Below are 27,903 nucleotides of genomic sequence, written 5' to 3'. Positions count from 1 at the left end.
CCTCTCCTGACATTGAGGGGGCTCTCCCTACGTGCTAAGGGGTCTTTGTATGCAGCGTGTGTTAGGAGTGTAATGCTGTATGGCAGTGAGACCTGGGCAGTGAAGGAGGAAGACATTCGCCGGCTCAGACGTACAGAAATGACAATGATTAGGTGGATGTGCAGTGCGTCCCGGCGTCCAAGGCCTGGAGGGGCTGGGTTTACAATGGAAGAGTTGAGAGGTAGGATGGGACTGGAGTGTATTGGTGTTGTGATGAGGAGAGGTAGATTGAGGTGGTTTGGACATGTGGAGAGGATGGGGGATGATAGTTGGGTGAGGAAGGTGAGAAGTGTTAATATTGGGGGTGGGGTTATGAGGGGTAGACCGAGAAAGACATGGGACGAGGTCATTAAGTGTGACCTTAGGGTTAAGGGACTGAACAGGGAGGCTGCAATGGATCGTGCAGCATGGAGAGCCGCCATTAGGTGACCAAGGCCGACACATGCAAGCATGTTGGAGCCTTTAAAAACGAAAACGAAAACGAATTAACTTTGTGGCATAACTTGTGTCCATCCATCCATCATCCAATCCTACATTGCCCCCATAAGGAGCATAGTAGCCCGGGGCTAGGCAGTTGGTCCCAACATTTAAGATGAGTGACCAACCTCACTCATCCCTGGGTGGCATTACACTAGCAATCAACCCCAGCCATCCCTTGGATATAAACCCTCATTGGCTCAATCTGATTGGAGGACAATAATTACCCACTAAACAGCCAGGCGCCAAAATTTGGTTATATGGTTACTTTCCAGTGTAGTAAATGGTTTCCTGGTGTACAGGCTTGTCACTTAGTGTAGAATCACCCATAGGCAGAAGAAAGAGGAAAGAATGAAGGAAAGAAAGATGGAAGAGGGAGTGTAAAGTCACCCGTGGGCAGAAGGACAAGAAAAGAATGAAGGAAAGAAGGACAGAAGAGGATGGAAGGAAAGATGGATGGAGGAGAGGAAAGTACAGACACCTGACAGCAACACTACATTGAGTGAGTGGATGGTGAGCACCCCCACCTACCACAAAATTCAAAATGAAAAATTAGGACATAATTTTTGCTATGCAATTAGTCTCAGTATGCAGCTTTGGGAGGTGTTTTTATCATTCATATTGCATCAAAGTGCACAAAGAGGTTAATATTGTTAAGTATACAATGCTTACCTAGCATAGCATAGTATTTAAACATCCATCTGTCTGTAGCCAGATGCCATGATCCCATAAGGGGTGGCCATTTGTCTTTGAGTTGTTTGTTTTATAGGGAGGAACATTAACCCTCCTCCATCCCACTTGTTGACCCATAAAACACATATGGGTTGGTTATATAGTTACCACCCAGGATTATAAATGGTTTCTTGACTCACAGGAAACCATTAGGCTTGTCACTGGATGTAAAGCCACCTGAAAAGGAAAGAAGATTAACAAAAAGTGACAGGAAAGATGGGAGAAATAAGAAGAGAGGAGGGAAGACACAGAAAAAGAATGATAAAGGTGAAGGAAGAAGTAGGTAGCACTACATCAGACATAATTTCATTTAATCTTACTTAACCTTCCCTAACCTTAGTTAACATAGAGTACAGTATATAGATTAAACTTGATCAAAATCAATCCTGCCTTTACTGTCCTTAGCTATGCTAGCCTATTGTACAACACTAATATAACCTAACCAAACCTTTCCTGGTACATAAACTTCTTAACCTAACCTAACCCAACTTATGAAACTCATTAACATGTTTTATAAGTGGCAAAGGGAGTTGGGGTGATGATGTTGATAATGAATTAACAAAGTATAGAATCCTAATACAATCTCATTAAATGTATGAACCTAACCTAGCCTTAACTCTTCAGCTGGTGGAATTTTGTCAGCTGAAAAAAATAGTCTGATATTAGCTCAAAGAATTTGGCTTAAGTACTTGAATTAAATAGATAGTTTTGTCGATAAGCTGTATTTCAGCAGTGCAAAATTGTCTTGTGTGAGCCTAAATACTTTGAGATAGTTTGGCCATGTGGAAGGGATGGAGGATGAGAGACTGACAAGGCAAGTGTATGTGTGTGTGATGGAAGGGGGAGGGAGAAACCAAGGATTAGGTGGAAGGACAGTCTGAAGAGGTACTGTATGCTGTACAAGAGATGAGGGTGTGAGCTGGGAGAGAGGGCAGCCTGATGATGGGGGACAGGATGGCATGGAGGCATTCTCTCATGGGAACCCTTTTGGGATTAATGCATCTGGCAATAGATAGATAGATACAGTAAAAGCTTGATTAACCGGAATACATGGGGATTCTTCCATTCCGGATATGGAATTTTCTGGATAATCAAATGTTCATCCATCCATCCATCATCCAATTCTACGTTGCCCCATGAGGAGCGTAGGAGCCCGGGGCTAGGCAGTTGGTCCTGACATTTAAGATGAGAGTGACCAACCTCACTCATCCCTGAGTGGCATTACGTGAGCAATAAACCCCAACCACCCCATGGATATAAACCTTCACCGGCTCAATCCGATTGGAGCACAATAATTACCCACTAAACCACCAAGCGCCAAAATTTGGTTATATGGTTACCACCCAGCGTCGTAAATAGTTTCCTGGTGTACAGGAAACCATTTGGCTTGTCACACAGTGTAGAGTCACCCATAGGCAGAAGAAAGAGGAAAGAATGAAGGAATGAAAGACAGAAGAGGGAGTGTAAAGTCACCCGTAGGCAGAAGGACGAGGAAAGAATGAAGAAAAGAAAGATAGAAGAAGATGGAAGGAAAGAAGGATGGAGGAGAGGACAGAGCAGACACCCGAGAGCAGCACTACATTGAGTGAGTGGATGTTACTCTCAAAATTTTCTGGGAGGTCAAACAAATGAAATAGTACCAGACTTGGGACTTTATTTCATAAAGTACATTATTCAGTATTAGATACAGTATAGGTAAGATACAGTACAGGTACACTCACGTTCACTAATATCTGCCCAGGGGTGCCCCCTTCCTTCCTCAGAATACCCAGGGAAGAGGGGAGGGGGGGATGAAACAAGCTCCACCCACCACTAACCCAGCTCCCGACCATCCCCCATTCCCCTACCCAACCCCCCACCCCACCTGTCATTCTTAACTAGCAATTAAATCTCAAGCTGATTTCATGCTTAACACTCTTGGTCCCACTACTAATACAGACAATGAACATTAAGATGCGTTAAAAGAATGTAACTGTCAACATGTTGCAGCAAGAAATTAATGCATTATGACGACAGTAAAACAAAAATGTTAAAACTGGCCACCTCAGGCCTCCTGTGTTGGGTGCGTGCACACACACACACACACACACACACACACACACACACACACACACACACACACACACACACACACACACTGTTCACCAAAGAACCCGATGTAATAGAATCATTGGAATATCTCTGTCCTTTGGGAAAAAGTGTTCACGTGGTCATTGAGTTCCAGATGTTAATAGGAAACGTCGAGCCAAGAGACGAGCTTCATAGACAGGGAAGATACAACTTTGGCAAAGCAAATTTTACAGGATTGAGAAACTTTTTTGAAAATGCGGATTGGAGAAAATTCAGAGAAACAAGAGAGATACAGAGGAAGTGGGATATCTTTCTAGACCTCTATAATTTGGGAGTGGAAAAATTTGTACCAAGAGTAAGAGGGAAAGAAAACAGGAAAAAGGAGTGGTTTAATAGAAGGTGTATGATAGCCAAAAAAGAGAGATAAAGCGTGGAACAATTGGAGAAAGAGAGGTAACGACAGAACAAAGGAAGAATATAAAAGAACAAGAAACGAATACACAAGAATACGTAGGGAAGAAGAAAGGAATTTTGAAAAAGGTATAATTGACAAATGCAAGGATGAACCCAAACTGTTTTATAGATTTGTTAATGGCAAACTGAAACAAAAGGAAGGAATCACCAAGCTGAAAGTAGATGGAGAGGTCTTTAAGGATGCGGCAATGCAAGCAGAAATAATGAACAAACGTTTCCAGTCAGTTTTCACTAAAGAAAAGGAGCTTGTGGAAGAGGAGGGAGTGATTAGAAATGTTCCGGTGATGAAAGATATAAAAGTGGAGGTGCAGGAAGTGTATAAATTACTGGAAACTCAAGATGTAAGGAAAGCCCCAGGACCTGATGGAATTTCTAATTGGGTACTGAAGGAATGCAGAGAACAACTGGCGGATAAAATTCACAGCTTAATTGTATGCTCACTGGAAGAGGGAAAGTGCCAAAGAATGGAAGAGGGCAAATGTGGTACCAATTTACAAGGGAGGAAACAGGGAAGAACCCCTGAATTATAGACCAGTGTCTCTAACCAGCATGGTCGCAAAATTGTGTGAGAGAATCCTGATAGACAGATGGATAAAATATCTGGAAGAGATGAATATTTTGGCTGAATGTCAGTTTGGATTCAGAAGTGGAAGGTCATGTGTTTCAAACTTGTTGAGCTTTTACTCAAGAGCGATTGATGTGGTACAGGAGAGAGATGGTTGGGTGGATTGTGTGTACTTAGACTTAGAGAAGGCCTTTGACAAGGTACCTCATAAGAGACTAATGTGGAAACTAGAATATATAGGAGGACTAAAGGGGAAACTTCTGGAATGGATGAGAGACTTTTTGAGAGACAGACAAATGAGGACAGTAATAAAGGAAAAGATGTCTGGATGGAGGGAAGTAACAAGTGGAGTCCCTCAAGGCTCAGTGTTGGCGCCAGTAATGTTCCTGATTTACGTAAATGATATGGTAGATGGAGTGAACAGTTATGCGAGTCTGTTTGCTGATGATGTAAAGATCTTTGGAAGATAGAGGTTGAGGAGGATTGTAAAATACTGCAGGAGGATTTGGATAGGATACACAATTGGAGCCGGACGTGGGAAATGAAATTTAATGTAAAGAAATGTAAAATATTGGAAATGGGTAAAAGTACCAGGAGACCATCACTGAATTATTTTTTGGGTAATGAATTAATCACAAAAAGGAGAGAAGAGAAAGATTTGGGAGTGCTGGTCCAAGATAGTTTGTCACCAGAAAAGCACATTAACAAGATAGTTGGAGAGACTTATAAGCTCTTGACTAACATAAGAGTAGCATTTCATTATATGGATGAGGAAATGATGAAAAAATTGATAGTGGCCATGATCCACCCCAGGTTAGAATATGCAGCGGTAGTGTGGTCCTCACACAAAAAGAAAGATATAAACAAGATTGAGAGAATACGAAGAACAGCAACCAAGATGGTCCCCAGTCTGACAGACCTGTCATACAGCGAGAGGCTGGAAAAACTGGATTTGCCTTCGTTAGAGGAAAGGAGAAAGAGGGGAGACATGATTGCGGTGTTCAGGACCATGGTGGGAGTAGATAAAATTGACAAAGAAGATCTGTTTGTATGGGATAAGAGAGCAACAAGAGGACATGGAATGGAATTGAAAAAGTCAAGCTGCTTGAAGGATATCAAGAAATATAGCTTTCCTTACGGAAGTATAGACTTATGGAATAGCCTGGACAAAGAGATAGTCCAGTCTAAAAACTTAAACGAGTTTAAAGTTAAATTCGACTTATTGAGAAACAGTGACGGAAACCCACGAGCATAGTACATTCCGTGTATATCACAATTAGGTATATTCTTAAATATTTGGAATGACTTAGAGAAAGAGGTGGTGCATGAGAAAAACATTCATGTGTGTAAAGGTAGACTTGATAAATGTGGATATGGAGACAGGACAACACGAGCATTGCTCAATTCCTGTATACTACAAATAGGTAAATACAAATAGGTAAATACACACACACACACACACACACACACACACACACACACACACACACACACACACACACATTATCTGTGATTATCAATAACAGACTATCTCCGGCTGACCACATCAGCGAGAAGGTACGGAACATGTATACACTGCCTGCAAATATGAGAATAGCATTCACATACATAAATGAAGACATGCTAAGAAGGATAATAACATCATTCATTAGACCAACCCTGGAATTTGCATCAGTAGTCTGGAGTCCTCATCTCAAAAAGCATATAGACAAGATTGAAAAAGTTCAAAGGGCCGCTACAAGATGGATACCAAGCTTAAGGGACCTAAGCTACGAAGAAAGACTAAATAAACTGAATCTACCAACACTACAGGAGAGAAGGAAAAGAGGTGACATGATAATGCTATATAAGTGCATATCAGGGAAGGAGAAAATAAACATAAATGATTACTTAACATATGGAGAAGCATCAGCAAGAGGACACTGCAAAAAACTGCATAAGAAGAGAGGTGATAAAGACGTAAGGAAATTCAGTTTCCCAAACAGAGCAATTGATCAATGGAATGCACTACCGAATGAAATAGCGTGTGCCAAAACAATTCACAAATTTAAGGATATGTACGATAAATATGGTTTAAGACACGGGACAGTACGAGCTTGACTCATTCCTGTAAAGATACAATTAGGTAAGAACAATTAGGTAAGAACACACACACACACACACACACACACATATTTTTTCAGTGCCTGGTATCTTGGGGCTAACCTATCTATCTATCTATTGCCAGATGCTTTAATCCCATAAGGAGTGACCACAAACAGATCACCTCCATTTCCCCCTGTTCCCTGCCATTTCACTGCCCTGCCCCCAGCTCACCTCCCCCCCCCTCTCTCATATACTTCTCCACTTCATCCTTTCTCATCATCCTTGGCTTCCCCCTCCCACTCCCCTCCTCTGCCTCACCCACATACACTCTTCTCGTCAGTCTCCTGCTCTCCATCCTTTCCACATGGCCAAACTACCTCAGCGTGTTTCTCCTAACTCTTCCTATCACATCCACATCTATACCACAATTCTCCTTCACTTCCTCATTTGTCAGTCTGTCTCTCCTTGTGACTCCATATGCTCTTCTCATATAACTTATTTCCAGTGCCCTCACTCTTGACATGTGTCCTTCCAACAAGGTCCAAGCTTCACTTCCATACATTAATGTTGGTACCACAGTATTGTCATGCAGTAACTTTTTCACTTCCATGCTCACTTCCCTGTTTCTTATTACTGCTTTCAAAGAACCAGCAACCTTTCTTCCTTGTTGTACCGTTTCAAGCACTTCATCCTCTTAACTTCCATCCGTACTCATCACACTACCCAAGTACCTAAACGCACTCACATTTTCCATTTCCTCGTCATCCAACCTCACTGTACATTCAGTGACTTCATTTCTCTCAAAGATTATAACTTTACTCTGCCCTACATTCACCTTTAAATTCCATTTCTTGCACACTCTCCCAAAGTCATTCACCAAGCCATGCAGCTCCCCAATGTCTTCACTTAACATCACAGTATCATCTGCAAACAACAATACAGGAAGTTTCCAAACACTGCCCTCTCTCATTAGGGCCACTTCAGCATCCACTGCCCTACCTTGTATCTCGTATAACCCCATCCATATACAGATTGAACACCCATGGAGACATGATACATCCCAGTGATGTTTAAATAAAATGACCACTTCCCCTTTATTCAGGGAGTATGGATTTGAAATCAGGCTGCACTATGCTGTAGTTGTCTTGTTTTCACCTCACACAACTGGTCCACTCTGACAATATGAATACTGTACCAAGGCATAGTTGCATGAGTTTCAATGAGCTGTAATTATGGGGTATCCATGAGACTTCTTAGTTACTGGTCGTATCACTGTCCAGTCAAGATACAATTGACCATCAGATGATCTGAAAGGGGTTAATGATCTTTGTCAGTTAGAACAGATGGAGAGTAATCATCCCATTGTTGTCAGTGTTGGCAAGGTGGTTGAGGTGACGGAGCTGGACTTCCATGAGGTGCGACAGCTGGTGAGGAAGCTAGTGGCCACACTGGACCTCACTTCACACAATGTCTCATTCAGCCCCTGCCAGTGGAGGCTGGTGGCATTCATCGTGCTTCATCTGTGAGTTATGTATCTCTCTCTCTTTCTCTCATATTAAAACTGTTAAAAGGAATAAGGAATAGTTGTAGGTACATTTGTCAAACACCTGCACAATCACAGCTTTACTGTCATTTGTCTCTTGACCGAGGTGTTGTCACAAATTCCAACTGTTCATTGCCATTCTATGCCGGTAGCATCCAACCAGAATCCATCCCCTTGTTATCGAATGATGCAGTTTGCTTGCAGTGAAATAACAGCCGATGCATTTGTTATAAGAAAGCTTTTGCTAGTCATATTTTTACCACCAGTGAAGTAAAACTATTCAGGAGTATTATAGGAAGAATGCTGTCGCACCAGCCCGTCAGGGCAGTATGTCCATAGAGGATAGGAAAGCTTGTGATATGGGGAGCTGGAGCTCCCATTTCTCTAGCCCTTAGATCTATCCTGACCATCCCCCTTTGCCAGCCTTTTCCAGTGCATCACAAATATGGAGAGTAGTTTGGCATACTTTCCCGAACTTTTTTCTTTAAATGTCTTGCACACAACACTACATGTGCTTTATATGCTACACACTGTATCCTACTGTGACACAGGAATTGGTGCCAGCAAGGGTATGTGGCCAGAAAACTTTCCCCTCGCTTCCTAGTGGTGGACTTGAAGGGAAGTATGGGGCGGGCTCCATCAGTGCAATTTCGGGGCAGAGATGGGATGGGGCTTTGATCTGTGCCAGAGGATACAGAGCGTTGTGTTTCCCAGGCTGCTGCTTCCGCTCAAGAGAGGGGCCCGAACCTGGGAGTGGCACCCCAGGACGTTGCCCTGTCATTGAATGCATAGTGGTAGGGCAATATAGTGTCAAGGTGTGCTTAGATGGTGTCCCTGCAGCTTCCCTGGCAGGGTGCCTCGAGACCACCGCCATAGCCATTAGCCATTGCTGGTGGGCTGTGGGTTCCCTGATCCACTGCCTGAACTTGGGGCTGTGTGGGGAGATGGAGCCTGTGGTCTGTCTCCTTTACTAACCAAGTACTGTATGACTAAATCAAAGCCAAGCATAAAAATCAAACCTTAGGAAACTAAATCACCCAAGGGGTTCAGACTGGCATCATGGCATGTGAGTAGCTTGAAGAGTAGAGGTGGGGGGAGGTAAGTGGTGGAGACTGAGCAGGTGGCAGGTAGATGTCTGCTGCCGTGAGGAAGTTTGGTTCTGAGGAGAATCAGCAGGGATGATTGTTGGGAAGAATTGTAGGTATAAGTTGTTCTGGAAGTGAAGTCTATCTATCTATCTATTGCCAGACGCCTCAATCCCGTTTGGGGTGGCCACAAACAAATCGCCTCCAAGTCGCCCTGTCCCCCGCCATTTCACTCCCCTGCTCCCAACTCACACCCCTCTCTCTCATATACCTCTCCACCCCATCCCTCCATCTCATCCTCGGCCTCCCCCTCCCTCTTCCCCCCTCCACCTCACTCATATACACTCTCTTCGTCAGTCTTTCACCCTCCATCCTCTCCACATGGCCAAACCACCTCAGTGTGTTCCTCATAACGCTTCCTATCACATCCACATCCACACCACAACGCTCCTTTATATCCTCATTCGTCAGCCTGTCTCTCCACGTGACTCCACAGGCTCCTCTCAAATAACTCATTTCCACTGCTCTCACTCTTGACTTGTGTCCTTCCAACAATGTCCAAGCTTCACTTCCGTACGTTAGAGTTGGTATCACAATACTGTCATGTAGTAACTTTTTCACTTCCATGCTCACTTCCCTGTTTCTTATCACTGCTTTCAAGGAACCAGCAACCTTTCTTCCCTGCTGTACCCTTTCAAGCACTTCACCCTCCAAACCTCCATCCTTACTCATCACACTACCCAAATACTTAAACGTACTCACATTTTCCAATTCCTCACCATCCAACCTCGCTGTACATTCACTAACTTCACCTCTCTCAAAGACCATCACTTTACTCTTCCCTACATTCACCTTTAGGTTCCGTTTCTTACACACTCTCTCAAACTCATCCATCAAGCCTTGCAGCTCCCCTTCGTCTTCACTCAACAACACAGTATCATCTGCAAACAAAAGTACAGGGAGTTTCCAAACACTATCCTCTCTCACCAGGGCCACTCCAACATCCACTACCCTACCTTGTACCTCTTTTATTACCCCATCCATGTACAGATTGAACAACCATGGAGACATGACACATCCCTGTTTCAAACCAACTTTCAAAGAGAAAAATTCACTTAGTTCACCATCCACACGCACTGCAGCCTTCGCACCATCGTACATACTCTTCACAGCATTCAACAACTTCCCATCTACTCCATATATTCTTAACACTTTCCACAATCCTTGTCTATCCACCCTGTCATATGCTATCTCCAAATCCATGAAAGCCACATACAACTTCTTTCCCTTCTCTAGAAACTTTTCCACTAAAGATCTAAGAATGAATATCTGATCTACACAACCTCTTCCCTTCCTAAAGCCTCCCTGTTCTTCTCCAACTAATTTCTCTGTTCTTTCTCTAACTCTGTCTATAAGTATCCTACCATACACTTTTCCTATTATACTAAGAAGACAAATGCCTCTATGATTACCACACACTTCTTTTTCCCCTTTTCCTTTGTACAAGGGAATAATTATACCTGACTTCCAATCCTCCGGGACTCTACCTTCCTCCTACGCCAATCTGCACATCTTCCACATCCATTCTACTACTATCTCTCCCCCATGCTTCAGCATTTCACCACACACTCCATCAATTCCTGGGGCTTTCCCCGATTTAACTTTCTTCATTGCTTCCACAACTTCTATCCTACTGATTTCTTCCTGTCTTCTCATCTCCCTCCTTCTCCCAGCCATTCCCCAGCCACTTATACTCGCATTACTTCCATCCTCTACGTTCAACAATTCCTTAAAGTGTTCTCTCCATCTGCTCACTTTTTCTCCCTTCTCCACTAGTAATCTACCATTTTTATCTTTCACTCCCCTGCTAACTTCACTTCCACCCTGTCTTACTCTTTTCACTTCTCTCCAGAACATTTTCTTACAGTCCCTCCACTTTACACTCAAATTCCTTCCAAATTCCTCATCCACTCTCTTCTTACTCTCTCTTACTAATCTTTTCACCTCTCTCTTCCTTTCCACATATAACTCTCTCTTCCGCCTCTCAACTTCTTCCACGCCCTATTTCTCATCCATTCATTGTATGCTTTCTTCTTTTGTGCCACAGCCTGTTTCACCTCTTCAGTCCACCACGCTGTTCCTTGCACCCCCCTCCGTCTTCTCTTCCTTCCACACACCACATCACATGCTGCACATATTTCTTCTGTAAATATATTACACATACCTTCCACGTCTCCCATCTGCTCCAATTCATATTTGCCCAATCGTTCCTCCACTTCTCTCTTATACTCTGCCTTTTTCTCATCCTCTTGTAACCTTTCCACTCTCCTTGCAACTACTCCTTCCTCTCGTCTTTCGCGTCTATTCCTCCATCTTACTTGAATTTTAATTCTGGCCACCACCAAGTAGTGGTCAGAAAGTCCACTCCCCCAACCTCTATACGCTCTTGCATCCATTACACATCTTCGCATCCTTTCATCCACACACACATAATCAATCATTGCCTTCCTTTCATTCAGTTCACCACCCACCCTTCTCATCACTCGCCATGTATACCTGTGGATCATTTTATGCCTGAAGAGGGTATTGGCTATCACCAACCCCCTCCCAGCACAAATGTCCACTAATGCACTCCCATTCTCATCTATCTCAGCAGGCACACCCCACTCACCAACTATTCCATCCACCTTCACATTACCAACTTTACCATTCATATCACCAATCAAAAACACTCTCTCATTCTTTCCAAACTTTTCCATGCACACTTCCACATTTGTCCAGAACTCTTCTCTCACTCTTCTAGCACGATCTTGCGTTGGCGCATACACACACACAATTGCCCACATTTGTATTCCAACTTTCAACTTTACCCACACAATCCTTGACCCAACTGATCCATACTGCTGGTCAAAGAAAAATGGATGGAATGTGTTATGAATGTCTATCTATCTATCTATCTGTTGCCAGACGCCTCAGTCCCGTTTGGGGTGGCCACAAACAAATCGCCTCCAAGTCGCCCTGTCCCCCGCCATTTCACTCCCCTGCTCCCAACTCACACCCCCCTCTCTCATATACCTCTCCACCCCATCCCTCCATCTCATCCTCGGCCTCCCCCTCCCTCTTTCCCCCTCCACCTCACTCACATACACTCTCTTCGTCAGTCTTTCACCCTCCATCCTCTCCACATGGCCAAACCACCTCAGTATGTTCCTCATAACGCTTCCTATCACATCCACATCAACAGAATTATAGCTTTGAAAACATAGTTTGGAAAGCCCCAGGCCTCAGCCGCATATGACTCTCAGTTTAGCTTGGATAATGAAGAAAATGACAGATTCTGTGATGAATTGATGTGTGATTGGTGGTATGGGGGATGATGAGATTGTAGGTTTGGACAGGGATTTAAATGGTCATGTGGGTGTACTGTAGCAGCTCAAGGATATGAAGGATTGCAGGGGGAATGTGCATATGGTATGAGGGATGTCGAAGGAGAAAGGATACTTGTGTTCAGGGATTCAGTGAACATGATTATATGCAACATGCATTTTAGGAAGAGAGAGAGAGAGTAGACTGATTACATATGGGTTTGGGAGTAGCCACATAGATCATTTCCTGATCAGGAGTGCTGGTAGGAGGTTAGTGAAGGATGTTAAAGTTGTACGGAGTGAGGAGTGTGTGCAGCAACACAAATTACTGATATGTGACAGGGTACTAGTGAAGTGGGTAGTGAAGAAAAGGACCTATGCACCCAGGAGGAGTATATGCAAGTTGAAAAGCCAAGCGAGAAGGGAAGACTTCTATATTGTGATGAATACAGTGGTGTCCGAACAGGGGGCTGTAAACAGAAGTGTTAATGAGCATTATAAAGCTCTTAGAGTCAGTCTCTTGAGACAAGTGGCCCAGGAAGAAAAGATAGCATGGTAGTAGGATGAAATTTTTCCAGTAACGGAAAAGGGGTGGTAAGAGAGAAGAATATTTGGCTGCCAAACATAGGGCCAGAATGGGGGTGTACAGGGCAAAATCTGAGTCTCAGGTCTTTTATTGGATAGCCTTAATAGTGCCAAAAGGAAGAATGTGGTACAGTCATGCCTCACTATATGTTTTTGTTCATTATGTGATCAATCACTCTAATGGTGAACTAAACGTTAGACTCAGCTTCACGATACTGATGGTAAAATGACCGTGAAATTCACCAGAACGATACTGTAATGGCCACTTTGGACAATCCTGTGTGGATGCAGTGATGCATGCAAGCTGACAGTCAGGCATTTGACCCAAGATGGCTGCTTACTATTTACTTGTGGAAAACTCTTATCTCAGGCATCCGCGCAGGTGCCTTTGCACACCATTTTGAAGACTCCGTCATGTTCATCCACTCACTCAAGTGTTGCACACCTGTGATTGTCTTCCTTGTGTTTTCTGAGTTACCTAACCTCCTCACTTGTGTATGGTCATTGAAACTCCATTGCCATCACCAAATAACAGTACAAATACACAGTGAATAGTGTTGCATGTGACAGTAAGTTGAGCGATAACATTTTGTATGTGAAATAACTGAATTCATAACTTAGAAATCATATCTAGTGCTACTAATGCTTCAAGGACAAGTACCATAAGAAGGGGCAGGGAGCAAGTAAGATTGCCAAGGCCTTAAAGGTACCGCAGTCCATGGTCTTAATGGTGATACAGAAATCAGATGCTGTACTAGCGGCATTGCAGAACGTGCCTATCCTGACTGTTAAACAACAAGCCAGAACAAGGAAGTCTATAATGGAGGTGATGGAGCGTCTCTTAGCTCTGTGGCTTAATGAACTGAACTGAGCAAAGCAGCCCTTGCATCGAAGTTTGCACTAAGGCACTTGATCTGTGGAACGCTCTCAAAGATAAGCAAAGAATGGAAGCAAAGGAGAAATTCATGGCCAGAAAGGGTTGGTTTGAGTGGTTTAAGACCTGTGCTGGCCTTAGACATGTGATCATGCATGGCGAGGCTGCAAGTGTTGACCATGTGATGGCTGAAGCCATCCCTGCAAAGCTGAAGGCATTCATAGAGGAAGGAGGATACTCTCCAAAAATTTCCTCAACATTGATTAAACCAGCCTGCTTTGGAAATGTATCTTCCAGAAGACATACAAGCAAGTAAGAACAGTGTGTGCCAGGGTTTAAGGTAGCTAAGGATTGCCCTACTCTCCTCTTTGGTGCTAGTGCAGAGGGGGACTTGAAGCTCAAACTCCTCCTCGTGTATCACTGGGAGAACTCCCAAGTGCTGGCAAAGTACATGAAGGATAATCTTGCGGTTATTTGGAAGAGTATCTCCAGGTTCTGGTGTTATTTGGAAGATTAACTCCAGAGAATGGCTGACCTTTCCACTCTGCTGATCAAGCATGCCAGGTTACTTGTCCCCTTGCCTGCATGACTGTGCCAGTCAGAGCAGTCTGGCCAACCATTTCTCCCTGGTGGTTGACAGTGACCCAAGCCACCTGGAGGGTATGGAGGACAGGTGGATCATATCAGAGTGGTCTACTTGCCCCACAACATGACATTGTTGCTCCAGCCAGTGGACCAGAGTGACATTCCCACATTCAAGGCCTACCACCTCCGGCACACCATAGAAGGAATGGTGAGGGGGAGTGATGCATTGTGGCAATTCTTGAAGACTACAGGTTCCCCCCCCCCCATATTCATGGGGGTAAGGGGACACAGGCCTCTGCGAATGGGGGGGTGGTATTGGTTACACCCCCCAGAAAATGTCCATACAGCATCAAATTACCTCTGTAAGCCCCAGAAAACCATTATAGGACCTGAAACCAGCATAAAACATCACAAACATATACTGTATTACTGTATACAATACTTCAGTAATAAAGAAGCTGTTAATGGTTATGGTTATAAGAATTTAGGGTAATTTTGTTGCTGATGACTCCCACGGACTCCCCTTAGGAACAACTGCTACCGCTGGAGAAGGGCGAGAGATAGGTGCTGCTGATGCCCTGTGCTGACCAGCACATGCCTATACACAGGTAAATGCACAGTTTAAATGTGTAGGACAGTATTTCTCATGGCAAACATGCAAAAAACTCATTTATGAACCACTAGGAACAGCTAATGCTGTGAAAAAATAGAAAATATCTTCCTGTGCATGTTCAAAATACTGTGAAAAAACAGAAAATATCTTCCTGTGCATGTTCAAAATAATTTCCCAGAAAATCTGCAATTATGCGAGCCCATGAGCAGCAATCCCACGAATAGCGGGGATTGACCGTAGTATCACGCATGCCATCAACAACATTGTGGCAGTGTGGAAGGAGGTGCAGTCAAGCACACTGAATGCTGTTTGGTGAAAAGAGTGGCTAGAATTTGTTCCCAGCAGTGGAGAACATCTGTTGTTAAATCCTTGACCTCTTGCACAATATGGAATTTGAGGAGGTTAACGAAAATATGCAAGAGGTCCGGGACAGTGACACTTAGCAGTTCTTTACAGAGAAGCTCACTGAGCTATGGTAATGGATGGTGGAGGCACAGGAAGGTGACAGGATGGCTTTGAGGGTGAAATGCAGGAAGGTGGCGGGGACAGTGGGGAAGATGAGCCTATTCATGTTCTTGACATCAAGATCTTGAAGGATTTCCTTTCAAAGATGGATGGGGCAGATTTATACGTCCAGGACAAGGACCCATGCTCGGTGAGGAGTGACGTGGTTATGTATGGCATCGAGCAACACCTGAGGCCATATAGGGAGCTCGTGACGCCTAAGAAAAAAGCAGCACAGCAGACCACCATCACCTTCTTCCTCCCCCTTGCCACCAGCATCAAGGAACTGCCAAGATTATGTACAAATGCAATGTCCTGTCTTACCTGCCACTGTCATGTTTGTCTTGTCTTCATCACTGCCTGGTACACCTGTAAGTTGCCCCTCCGTCATGCTTCCCCACTGGCATGTTCTCCCTCAGCTTCACCACATTGCTGTCCCTTGGCATCACTGCTTCACTCTCCCTATCTCTCTTCACCTCCTTCTGCATTAAACTGATTTGTCAAACACTACAGCATCCTATGTGAAGCCTTTTTATGCCCTTTAATTACAGTAGACCCTCACTATAATGGACTAACTCGGGGGAACCAGGTTTGATAAAGCCAAAAGTTCATTAAATCTGATGCCCCTTCCCCCCCCCCAGGTGGAAACTCAAAGACGTTTGAAAATATTACATTCTAATACTGAAAATGAAAACTACAGTGCTGTTATACACTAACTTGGCCCATAATTTTGCCCTTGTGTAGTTTATTTCACAACCTTGTGAGAGCACTTCTTCATGACTAGTACAGTTTAGTTATAATCTGTTATAATAACTCAGCAATCATGATGGGGAGAGGACAGTTTCAGGCCTGGTTGGAGTAAACAAGGAAGGAAACACATAGATGAGGTCCTTCCAAGATGGAACCGAACTTTTTTAATGATGTGCCAACTAGCTGGAGTATCGTGAGCATGACGGGAGTGCTATGTAGCGGCAACTTTGAGCATTAGTCTAACGCTAGCCACACCACTTAGTCATTGAGGTACATGCACATGAGTGAACGTGTGTTTAATGCACTTGGCCATTTGTTGCAAGTTAAACAAAGAAGTTGAACAATGAAGGATCTTGAAGAGCAATGTGTTTGCATGAAATTCCATTTCAAGTTGGGAAAAACTTTTACGGAGACTTTTCAGATATTACAACAGGCGTATGGGGAGGAATGTTTGGGCTGTATGCTGTGTCACAATTGGTTCCAGCAGTTCAAATCAGGAAGAACATCTGCCGAAGACAATCCCAAATCTAGATGGCCTTCCACATCAAGAGATAACAATCAAGTTGAGAAAATGCATGCTGTGATCCATGAAAATTGTCACCTGACTGCTTGTGAAATTTCTGAAGAAGTAGGTGTCTTTAAAAGTTTCTGCCTCATGATTTCAAATCAAAAACTGAAGATGCATTGTGTTGCCACAAAATTTGTGCTCTGGCTGCTGACAGGTGAGCAAAACGAGAACTTTGTCACAGTGAGTCAGGTGTTTGATTATTTGAATGCTGATGAAAATTTTCAGAAAAATTTTATAACAGGTGATGAAACATGGGTGTATGGCTATGATGTTAAAACAAAAAGGCAGTTGTTGCGGTGGGTTGGAACATCATCACTGCAAACAAAGAAAGCACGTCAAGAGTAGCTCAAATGTGAAGGTGATGTTGATCATCTTTTTTGATTGGAAGGGCATTGTTCATCATGAGTTTGTTCCACATGGTCAGACAGTTAGTAAAGAGTTTTACTTGGATGTCCTGAAGTGTTTGAGGGAGGCAGTGTGAAGGAAAAGGTCTGAGCCATGGACAAACAAAACCTGGATGCTGCACTACGGCAATGCGCCTGCTTGTGTATCGCCCCTTATCCCTGACTTTCTGGTGAAACATGAGAAGACTGTCATCCTCCAGCTGCTCTGCTTTCTGAATTTGGCCCGTGTTGATTTTAGATGATAGAAGAGAGGAGAAAATTTGCTACAAGAACTACACACCATCCCAGAAAAAACATTCCAGAACTGGAAAAACCGTTGGGAACATTTTACAGTATGAACAGTGGAGGGGAGTATTTTGAAGAAAACAAGTCTGATTAAGTTGTAAGTAAAACAATTTGTTTTCTGAAAAGTTTGTTTTCTTTTTGGACAAAACCTCAGTATAACACTATGTAGGGATCCAGCATCTCCTGGTGGTAGACAGAGTCCTTCTCCATGAGAAGGTGTAGAGAGAAATATGAGGAGGTTTGGCTCCTGGGTGGTCACTCCAGCTGTTTTGCACTCCCCAGGGCACGTAGTGCCACCACTTGCAGGCTCTTTTTCAGTGCCAGCTGGTATTGTATATTTTACACCTGGTATTTTGGTGCTTATATTTTTTGGCTCACAGTAAGGTTGGAGATTAACTATCATAATTGACATTATAGGTAGCAGTAGAGCTTTTTAGGTAGTTTTTCTGTTAGGTGCTGTAGACATAGTAGAAAATGTAAAGGTGAGAGGAGGACTGAATACACTGTACTCATTTCCACAAGAGCTACAAGCAACCTTTATCTTGTAACATATATGGCATCTTTCACAGACTGAAAATCCGGTACCCCATTATAGGCATGGCCTTGGACAGCGAGGAGATTCATCTGATGCAGGACACGGTGCTCTCTGTGTTTGGCCTGGACAGTGGGTACTGGACCAGAAGTGTGGCTTTCCTCACAGAAATCAAGCATGTAATAAATAAGAATTTTGTTGAAAAAGAGGTGGCTCATGTACAGAATTAATTCACTGAGCATGGGAACATCATTTTGATTTGACTTATGCTATCTCCTGACAGTTTTATTTAGCACTGGATTGTCATTTAGCTGGAAATGTTAGATACAGCCTTAGTAAACATCTTCAGTACAAGATGCCATTCCAAGAGATGGAAAAAGAATATAAGAGAGTATAGATCCATCAGCTCAAGGACTACAAATGTGGGCGATTGGGTGTGTGTATGTGCCAACGCAAAATCGTGCAAGCAGAGTGAAATAAAAGTTCTAAACAGATGTGGAAGCTTGCATGGAAAAGTTTGAAAGCAACAAGAGGGTGTTTTTGATTGGAGATATGAATGGAAAAATAGGGAATGTGAAGGTGGATAGAGTAGTTGGAGAGGGATGTGCCTGCAGAAGTGGATGAGAATGGCAGTGCTCTAGTGGCCATTTGTGCAGGGAGGGGGTTGGTCATAGCCAGTACCCTCTTTAGACACAAAATGATCCATAGGTATATGTGACAAATGATAAGAAGGGTGGGTGATGAACTGAATGAATGGAAGGCAGTGATTGATTATGTGTGTGTGGATGACAGAATGAGGTGTGTAATGGATGCAAGAGCATACAGAGGTTGGGGGAGTGGACTTTCTGACCACCACATGGTGGTGGTGAAAGTCAGGGTTCAAATGAAATGGAGGAGTAGGAGAAGGGAAGGACAGGAGGAAGTAGTCCATACAAGGAGGGTAGAAAGGTTGCAAGAGGATGGAAAAAAGGCAGAATATAAGAGAGAAATGGAGAAACGATTGGGAAAATATGATATGGAGCAAATGGGGGATGTGGAAAGTATGTGCAAGATATTCACAGAAGAATTCTGTGTAGCATGTGAGGTGGTGCGTGGGGTGAAGAGAAGACAAAAGGGGGTGCAAGGAACAGCATGGTGGAATGAAGAGGTGAGACAGGCTATAGTGCAAAAGAAGAAAGAATATAGTTTGTGGATGAGAAACAGAGGCATGGAGGAAGTTGAGAAATGGAAGAGAGAGTTATATATAAAGAGGAAGAGAGAGGTGAAAAGATTAGTAAGAGAGAGTAAGAAGAGAGTGGGTGAGGAATTTGGAAGGAATTTGAGTGTAAAGTGGAGGGAATGTAAGAAAATGTTCTGGATATAGGTAATGAGAGTTAGACTGGGTGATAAGTAAGTTGGGGAGTGAAAGATAAAAATGGTAGATTACTAGTGGAAAAGGGAAAGAAAGTGAGCAGATTGAGAGAACACTTAAAGGAGCTGAACGTAGAGAATGAAAGCAATGTGAGTATAAATGTCTGGGGAATGGCTAGGAGAAGAGGAGAGGTGAGAAGAGGGATAGAAATCAGTAGGACTGAAGTAGTGGAAGCATTGAAGAAAGTCATAATGGAGAAAGCCACAGGAATAGATGGAGTGTGTGGAGATGCTGAAACGTGGGGGAGAGATAGTAGTAGAATGGATATGGAAGATGTATAGACTGGTTTAGGAGGAAGGTTGAGTCCTGGATGATTGGAACTCAGGTATGTGAGTTGGAGAAGGGAGGTTAAGAGACTGGTGAAGGAGAGTAAAAAGAAAGTGGATGAGGAGTTTGGGAGGAATCTGAGTGTGAAATGGAGGGAGAGTAAGAAATTGTTTTGGAAGGAGGTAAAGAAAGTAAGGCAGTGTGAAAGGGGAAATAGTAGGGGAGTGAAAGATAGGAATAATAGATTGTTGGTGGAGAAGAGAGAGAAACTGAAGAGATGGAAGGAGCACTTTGAGGATTTGTTGAATGTGGAGAGTGAGAGCAGTGCGAGTATAAGTGGTTGGGGAATGGCTGGGAGAACAAGAGATGAGAGGAGGGAGGAAGAGATCAGTTGGGCGGAAGTAGTGGAAGCGATGAAGAATATTAAGTTGGGAAAGGCCCCAGGAATTGATGGAGTGTGTGGTGAAATGCTTAGGTTTGGGGGTGAGATTGTTGTGGAGTGGATATGGAAGTTGTGTAGATTGGCTTGGGAAGAGGGAAGGGTTCCAGAGGACTGGAAATCAGGTATAATTGTTCCTTTATACAAAGGAAGAGGAGAGAGAGAAGTATGTGGTAACCATAGGGGTATTTGCCTACTTAGTATGACTGGTAAAATATATGGTAGAATACTCATTGATAGGGTTAGGCATATGACAGAGGAGCTAGTTGGAGAAGAACAAGGGGGATTTAGGAAGGGAAAAGGGTGTGTAGATCAGATATTTGTTCTAAGATGTTTAGTGGAGAAGTATCTAGAGAAGGGAAGGAAAGTGTATGCTGCCTTCATGGACTTGGAGAAAGCTTATGACAGAATAGATAGGCAAGGTATGTGGAAGGTATTAAGAATATATGGAGTGGAGGGGAAATTGTTGAGTGCTGTGAAGAGTATGTACGAGGGAGCTAGGGCTGCGGTGCGAGTGGATGGTGAGCTGAGTGAGTTCTTTGATCTCAATGTGGGACTGAAACAGGGTTGTGTGATGTCTCCATGGCTGTTTAATATATACATGGATGGGGTTGTAAAGGAGGTGCAGGGTAGGGCAGTGGATGTGGGGGTGGCTCTAATGAATGGATGTGGGGGTGGCTCTAATGAATGAGAGTGAGATTTGGAAGCTTCCGGTGTTGCTGTTTGCTGATGATACAGTACTGTTGAGTGAAGATGAATGGGAGTTGCATGGTTTGGTGAATGAATTTGGGACAGTGTGTAGGAGGACGAACCTGAAAGTTAATGTAAACAAAAGTAAAGTTATGGTGTTTGAGAGGAATGAAGTCACAGAGTTTGCAGTGAGGTTGGATGGTGAGGATATGGAGAGGATATGTGAGTGCATTCAAGTACTTGGGTAGTGTGTGATGAGTAAGGATGGAACTCTGGGGGATGAAGTGCGTGAAAGGGTACAGCAGGGAAGGAAGGTCGTTGGTACACTGAAAGCAGTGATGAGAAATAGGGAGGTGAGTATGGAAGTTAAGAAGTCACTGCATGATAGTACTGTATTGTGATCCCTACCCTGACGTATCGAAGCGAGGCATGGACCTTGCAAGAGGGGAATAAGTCAAGAGTGAGAGCAGTGGAAATGAGTTACCTGAGAGGAGCATGTGGAGTGACGTGGAGGGACAGGTTGACGAATGAAGAAGTGAAGGAACGCTGTGGGGTGGATGTGGATGTGGTTGAGAAGATTAGGAGAAATACACTGAGGTGGTTTGGACATGTGAAGAGAATGGAGAATGAAAGACTGACTAAGAGGGTGTATGTAGGTGAGGTGGAGGGAGGGAGAGGGAGAGGTAGACCGAGGATGAGGTGGAGGGATGGAGTTGAGAGGTATATGAGGGAGGGGGGGGTGAGTTGGGGGGAGGGTAGTCAAATGGTGGGTGACAGAGCAACTTGGAGGCGTTTTGTCTGCGGCCACCCTTTGTGGGATTAGGGCGTCGGGCTATAGATAGATAGATAGATAGATAGACAAAGAAAAAGAAGTGTGTTAATCATAGGGGCTTTTTTCTTCTTACTGTAATATGAAAACTATATGGTAGGATACTAATTGACAGAGTTAGGGAAATAACAGAGGAATTAGTTGGAGAAGAACAGGGAGATTTTAGGAAGGGAAGAGGTTGTGTAGATCAGATATTCATTCTTAGATCTTTAGTGGAAAAGTTTCTAGAGAAGGGAAAGAAGTTGTATGCAGCCTTCATGGATTTGGAGAAAGCATATGACAGGATGGATAGACAAGAAATGTGGAAAGTACTACGAATATATGGAGTAAATGGGAAGTTGTTGAATGCCATGACGAGTATGTATGAGAGGGCTAAGGATGCAGTGTGTTTGTGTGGATAGTGAAATGAGTGAATTTTCCTATTTGAATGTTGGATTGAAGCAGGGATGTGTCATGTCCCCATGGTTGTTCAGTCTGTATATGTGTGGGGTTATAAAAGAGGTACAACATAGGGCAGTGGATTTTGGAGCGACCCTAATGAGAGAGGGCAGTGTTTGGAAACTCCCAGTACTGTTGTTTGCAGATGATACTGTATTGTTAAGTAAAGATGAAGGAGATCTGCAAGGCATGGTGAATGAGTTTGGGAGAATGTGTAAGAAACAGAATCTAAAGATGAACGTAAGAAAGAGTAAAATGGTCTTCGAGAGAAATGAAGCCACTGAATGTAAAGTGAGGGCGGATAAGGAGGAAATGGAAAATGTGAGTGCGTTTAAGTATTTGGGTAGTGTGATGAGTAAGGATGGAAGTTGAAAGAGTGAAGTGCTTGAAAGCATACAGCAGGGAAGAAAGAGTGCCAGTTCCTTGAAAGCAGTGATAAGGAACATTGAAGTGAGCATAGAAGTAAAAAAGTCGCTGCATGGCAGTATTGTGATACCACCCCTGATATATGAAGGTGAAGCTTGGACCTTGTTGGAGGGACATAAGTCAGGAGTGAGAGCAGTGGAAATGAGTTATGTGAGAGGATCATGTGGAGTTATGTGGAAAGACAGATTGAGAAACGAGGAAGTGAAGGTGTGCTGTGGTGTGGATGTGATAGAAAGTGTGAGGAGAAATGCATTGAGGTGGTTTAGCTGTGTGGAGAGGATGGAGAGTGAGAGACTAATGAGGAGAGTGTATGCAAGTAAAGGTGGAAGAGGGGAGAGGGAGGGAGAGGCTGAGGATGAGATGGAGGGATGGAGTGGAAAGGTATATGAGAGAGGGGTGTGTGAGCAGGGGTAGGGCAGTGAAATGGGATTGGACAGAATGACATGGAGGCAATTTGTTTGTGGCCACCCCTTATGGGATTGAGGCATCTTGCTGTAGATAGGTAGATAGGTAGGAATAGCATAGAAAGGTCACCTGATCCACGGGGTCATTAAAGGAGAAATATTCTATGTCAGTCTGTAATATCTTGCTCCCATTACAGAGTTCTCATTTTTCTAATGGAGAGTTAACTGCATAATATAGAATCTTAGATTTCATACTCAGCATTATGCCCTTCATGTTTCTTTGTACTAATTACAGAATGCATATTTCATGCCCACAGTAATTTTATTCTTGTTTCTTTAAATTTATTTCTGTTCATTCATGTTTCTCTGTATATGTTACAGTATACTTCAGTACAGTGTACTATGTTGAACTTGGGCAAGAGTTGTTATTTTTCATAACTGCTTGTTTATATTGATAACAGTGCATTAGTTGTCAAATGCAGCAGACCTTTCTTTTACAATGAACTGGTATGCAATGAATCGCTTATGTGATGACTAAAAAGTTAGGACCTTTTTTTTTTTTTTTTTTTTTTTTTTTTTTTTTTTGGATGATTGCATTTTAACTTATGCAGTTACTACAAAGTTAGGACCTTTTTCTGATTTACGATTGCATTTTCAATTTAACGATCGTTGTGATCCCATATGAAGCCTTACTGGTTGATGTACATCTGGTATTTCCACTTATACAGTAGACCCAAAATGCAAAATAAAGAAGTACAGTACTGTGCAAATACCCGAGAGCATTATACAGTTCTTTATGTGGAAATGGGGAAAAAAAAGGGATGAGACAGCAGCCTCAGTGAATACAGTAATTCATTGGTTATATGGCGCCACATTTTACTTGATAAATGTCATTATCCGACAAAGCAAAAAATCTGGCTGAATAAAAGTAGTATCAATTGTTTTTCAGCATTAACTGACAGTACAAAAGGAAACCAGATATTTCAAAACGACAGTAACTCCTTGCCACTGATGATATCCGCCAAAACAAAGCCCACCTTAGTCACACACAGTCAGCGGTCTGGTGCAGGTGTCCGCTAAGTTTGTCTTGGAGTATGTGCCCTTTGTTGTCTCACTAGGGCATTTGCAGGGGCTTATGTTGCTTGCCCTTGTGTATACATGTGTGTGCATGGCTCCCCCTCTTACCAATCACGTGATGAATGTCCTGTCACTCAAGAAGAAGTGGGAAATAATTAGGTGATCTGCTAGGTCATGCACTATGGTATCTCCTCTGTGCCAATAGCCTATCTATTTATCTATTGCCAAACTCCTTAATCCCATAAGGGATGACCACAAACAAATCACCTCCATTTCACCCTCTCCCCTGCGATTTTGCTGCCCCGCCCCCTTCAGCTCACATGCCCGTTTCATATACCTCTCCACTCCATCTCATCTTCAGCTTCCCCCTCCCTCTTCCCCCTTCCACCTCAGTCACACACATTCTCCTCATTAGTCTGTCACTCTCTATCCTCTCCACATGGCCAACCCACCTCAGTTTATTCTCCTAATGCTTTCTATCAAATCCACATCCACACCACAATGCTCCTTCACTTCCTCATTTGTCAGTCTGTCTCTCCATGTAATTCCACATTCTCCTCTCAAATAACTCATTCCACTGCTCACACTCTTGACTTGTGTCCTTCCAACAAGCTCCAAGCTTCACTTCCATACGTTAGGGTTGGTATCACAATGCTGTCATGCAGCAACTTTTTAACATCCATGCTATCTATCTATCTGTATATTGCCAGACGACTTAATCCCATACGGAGTGGCCACAATCAAATCGCCTCCACATCGCCCTGTCCCCTGCCATTTCACTGCCCTGCTCCCAACTCACACCCCCCTCTCTCATATACCTCTCCACTCCATCCCACCATCTCATCCTTGGCCTCCCCCTTTCCCCCTCCACCTCACTTACACACTCTCCTCATCAGTCTCTCACTCTCCATCCTCTCCACATGGCCAAACCACCTCAGTGTGTTTCTTCTAACGCTTCCTATCACATCCACATCACAATGCCCCTTCACATCCTCATTTGTCACTTCTTTATTTCTTATCACTGCTTTCAGAGACCCAGCAGCCTTTCTTGCCTGTTGTATCATTTCAGGCATTTCATCCTTCAAACTTCCATCTTGACTCATCACACTACCCAAGTGCTCCAGTGCCCTCACATGTCCATTTCCTCATCATCCAACATCACTGTGCATTTGTTGACTTCATTTCTCTCAGAGGTCATAACTTTACTCTTCCCTACTTTCACCTGTAGATTCCATTTCTTACACAATCTTCTAGACTCATTCACCAAGCCTTGCAGTTCCCCATCGTCTTCTCTTAACAATATAGTTTCATCAGCAAACAACAGTACATGGGTATAATCAACAAAATATTATACAGTACTACAATAAGGTGAGTACAATATACAATAGCTGTACAGTAAAACCTAGATAACTTGATTCTGCAGAAGGTGGAATTTCTGGTAAGTCGAACTTTGACCTAGGTGTGACCTAGTGTTTATTTTTGTTTCATTTCATTTCGTTTTTGAAGGCTCCAACGTGCTTAGATCGTAGGCCTTGGTCACCTAATGGCGGCTGTCCATGCTGCTTGATCTCTGGCAGCTTCCCTGTACTGTTCCTTATCCCTGAGGTCACACTCAGTGACCTCGTCCCAGGACTTTTTGGGTCTACCTCTTGTTACCCTGCCCCTAACATTAACACTTCTCATTTTCTACACCCATTTATCATCCCCCATCCTCTCGACATCCCCAAACCATCTCAATCTACTCCTCCTCATCACAACACACACTCCAGTCCCATCCTACCTATCAAGTCTTTCATCATAACCCCCCCCCCCACACTAAGGTATGCACTGCACATCCACCTAATCATTGCCATTTCTGTACATTACAGTTTTGTTTGATTGTAAAGTTAAGTAAATAAGTGCAGAACTTTATGAAATTAAGTGACTGTTGCACCCCTCCATCTATGCAACCTCCTATCCTACTGTACCCTGTGACATGCACCAAATTATTTCTATTGTTTATTTTCATTGCTTTATATATACTTGTTTAGTTTAGTGTTAATAAACAAGTAATCACATATACTTTGCAACTATTGGGGGGTTATATAGTTTTTTTTTTTTTTCCCCCAATTATTTCCAGTTAGTCGGAATATTCGGTAAGTCAAATTACCGTAGAGCCCCATATAGTTTGGCTTATGAAGGGTTTAGTATTGTATTGTTAAATACTGTACTGTACTGCATGTCATTGAGTTATTGCACTATTGTATGTCCTTTTTTAACATGAATTACTGTATGTCCAGGATATACATGTACAGTACAAATGGACAGGGATTACGTTCCTAACATACCATCAATACGCAACCTACGTTAGTACCGATTTTCCAGTGGTGAAGCATGCTATATTTAATCATTATATAATTCACCACGCATATAGTATGTTACATGTTTTTAATGCTTAAAATTCCATTTCCATTATAAATAGAATTAAAATTTACTTACATAAACATTATTCATGCTCATTAATAAAGTAATAAATAAAAAATACATTTTTCTACTGTTCTTTTAATAACCTTACATAAACACTAGGTACAGCACAGTACTACTGTACTAAAAACATTATTTATGAAATGCAGTTTAGTGCCACAGAGGACGACCTAACACCCCCAGAAGCAGCACATAGAGGAGCACTGACAGCATGCCGGGACTCAAGGCAACAACAGCATAAGTCCGCCCGGGCCGCGCACCCCAATGACCTGGAGCTCGCCTGCCACCACCATAGCATGAATACAAGACTACCTTTCGGGTGAACCGTCCCCAACCAACATCGGTGTGGAGCTGTTACTCCAGCTCCAGTCAACCCTCCTGAAGAAAAGGGCCTGTAGTTGCTCCCGCCTTCGTCAGGAGACAGCCTGTAGCCGCTCTGAAGGTGCCCTTCCCGAGACGGCCTGTAATCGCTCAACCCTCCTGAAGGAGACGGCATGTAGCCGCTCTGAGGGAAATCAGGAGACGGCCTGTAGCCGCTCTGAGGGAAATCAGGAGACGGCCTGTAGCCGCTCTGAGGGAAATCAGGAGACAGCCTGTAGCCGCTCTGAGGGAAATCAGGAGACGGCCTATAGCCACTCCCACCTTTGTCAGGAGATGGCCTGTAGCCGCTCTGAAGGTGACCCTGAGTCGGCTTGTAGCCACTCCCTCCCCCAGGCCACGGCCAGTAGCCGGGCCTTAGCAACGGCCTGCAGCGACGCCACCAGAAGGCCACGGCCAGTAGCCAGGCCCTATGACAAGAGATGGCCGGTAGACGCTCCTCCATCAGGTACTGACTCCCGCTCATCAACCTATGACCCAGAGGGAACTCCCAGCCTGGAGGAGTACTGGAGAGGCCCTGTGGCTTCCACTGGGCTCTTCCCCCCGCAGCCAGATCCAGAGAGGACCCACCTGACAGACCCCAACATAGGCCGACTTCGCAGCCCTCGGGACCTCCAGACCGCCACCAGGACCCCTGGGCGGGACCTTCCTACACCCAGACGCCGGAGATCTTTGTCCTCCATTAGGCGCCTGAGTGAGAAGTTCAGGCAGTTATTTGGCCCCAGCCCCTCGGGCTGTACTCCCGCCCCAAGCCACGAAAGCACGGGGCCCTTCGCCACCCGCAGCCCTGGACGAGAGAGGACGCCCCTACGTGTGATCCCGTGGCCCCTGAACACAGAGGCCCCCCGGTGGTACCCAGCCCCATCAGTAGGGAGACTGGGCCACTTCCGGCGCCCTTGTACCTGACCGCCACGACGGCCTGACCCGAAAGGAGTTACAGTGAAAG

At 43.9% G+C, this 27,903-nt stretch overlaps 1 protein-coding gene across 1 annotated transcript in view; it reads left to right on the top strand.

Annotated features, from left to right (window-relative positions):
• The window catches only part of LOC145390675 (putative RNA polymerase II subunit B1 CTD phosphatase rpap2), a 206,318-nt gene extending 179,416 nt beyond the window's left edge, over positions 1–26,902 (top strand). Inside the window, exons 9-11 of the mRNA XM_080265468.1 lie at positions 7,815–7,964; positions 18,173–18,353; positions 26,729–26,902. Of these exons, the coding sequence (XP_080121594.1) occupies positions 7,815–7,964; positions 18,173–18,353; positions 26,729–26,902 (505 nt within the window). The remainder of the gene's footprint in view (positions 1–7,814; positions 7,965–18,172; positions 18,354–26,728) is intronic.
• The last annotated feature ends 1,001 nt before the right edge of the window (positions 26,903–27,903 follow it).

Source organism: Coenobita brevimanus, chromosome 15, assembly GCF_032717465.1.
Source record: "Coenobita brevimanus isolate Jiangsu-jjx chromosome 15, ASM3271746v2, whole genome shotgun sequence".
In the NCBI taxonomy this organism is placed as follows: Eukaryota; Metazoa; Arthropoda; class Malacostraca; order Decapoda; family Coenobitidae; genus Coenobita; species Coenobita brevimanus.
This window is presented reverse-complemented; position numbering and strand designations above follow the sequence as displayed.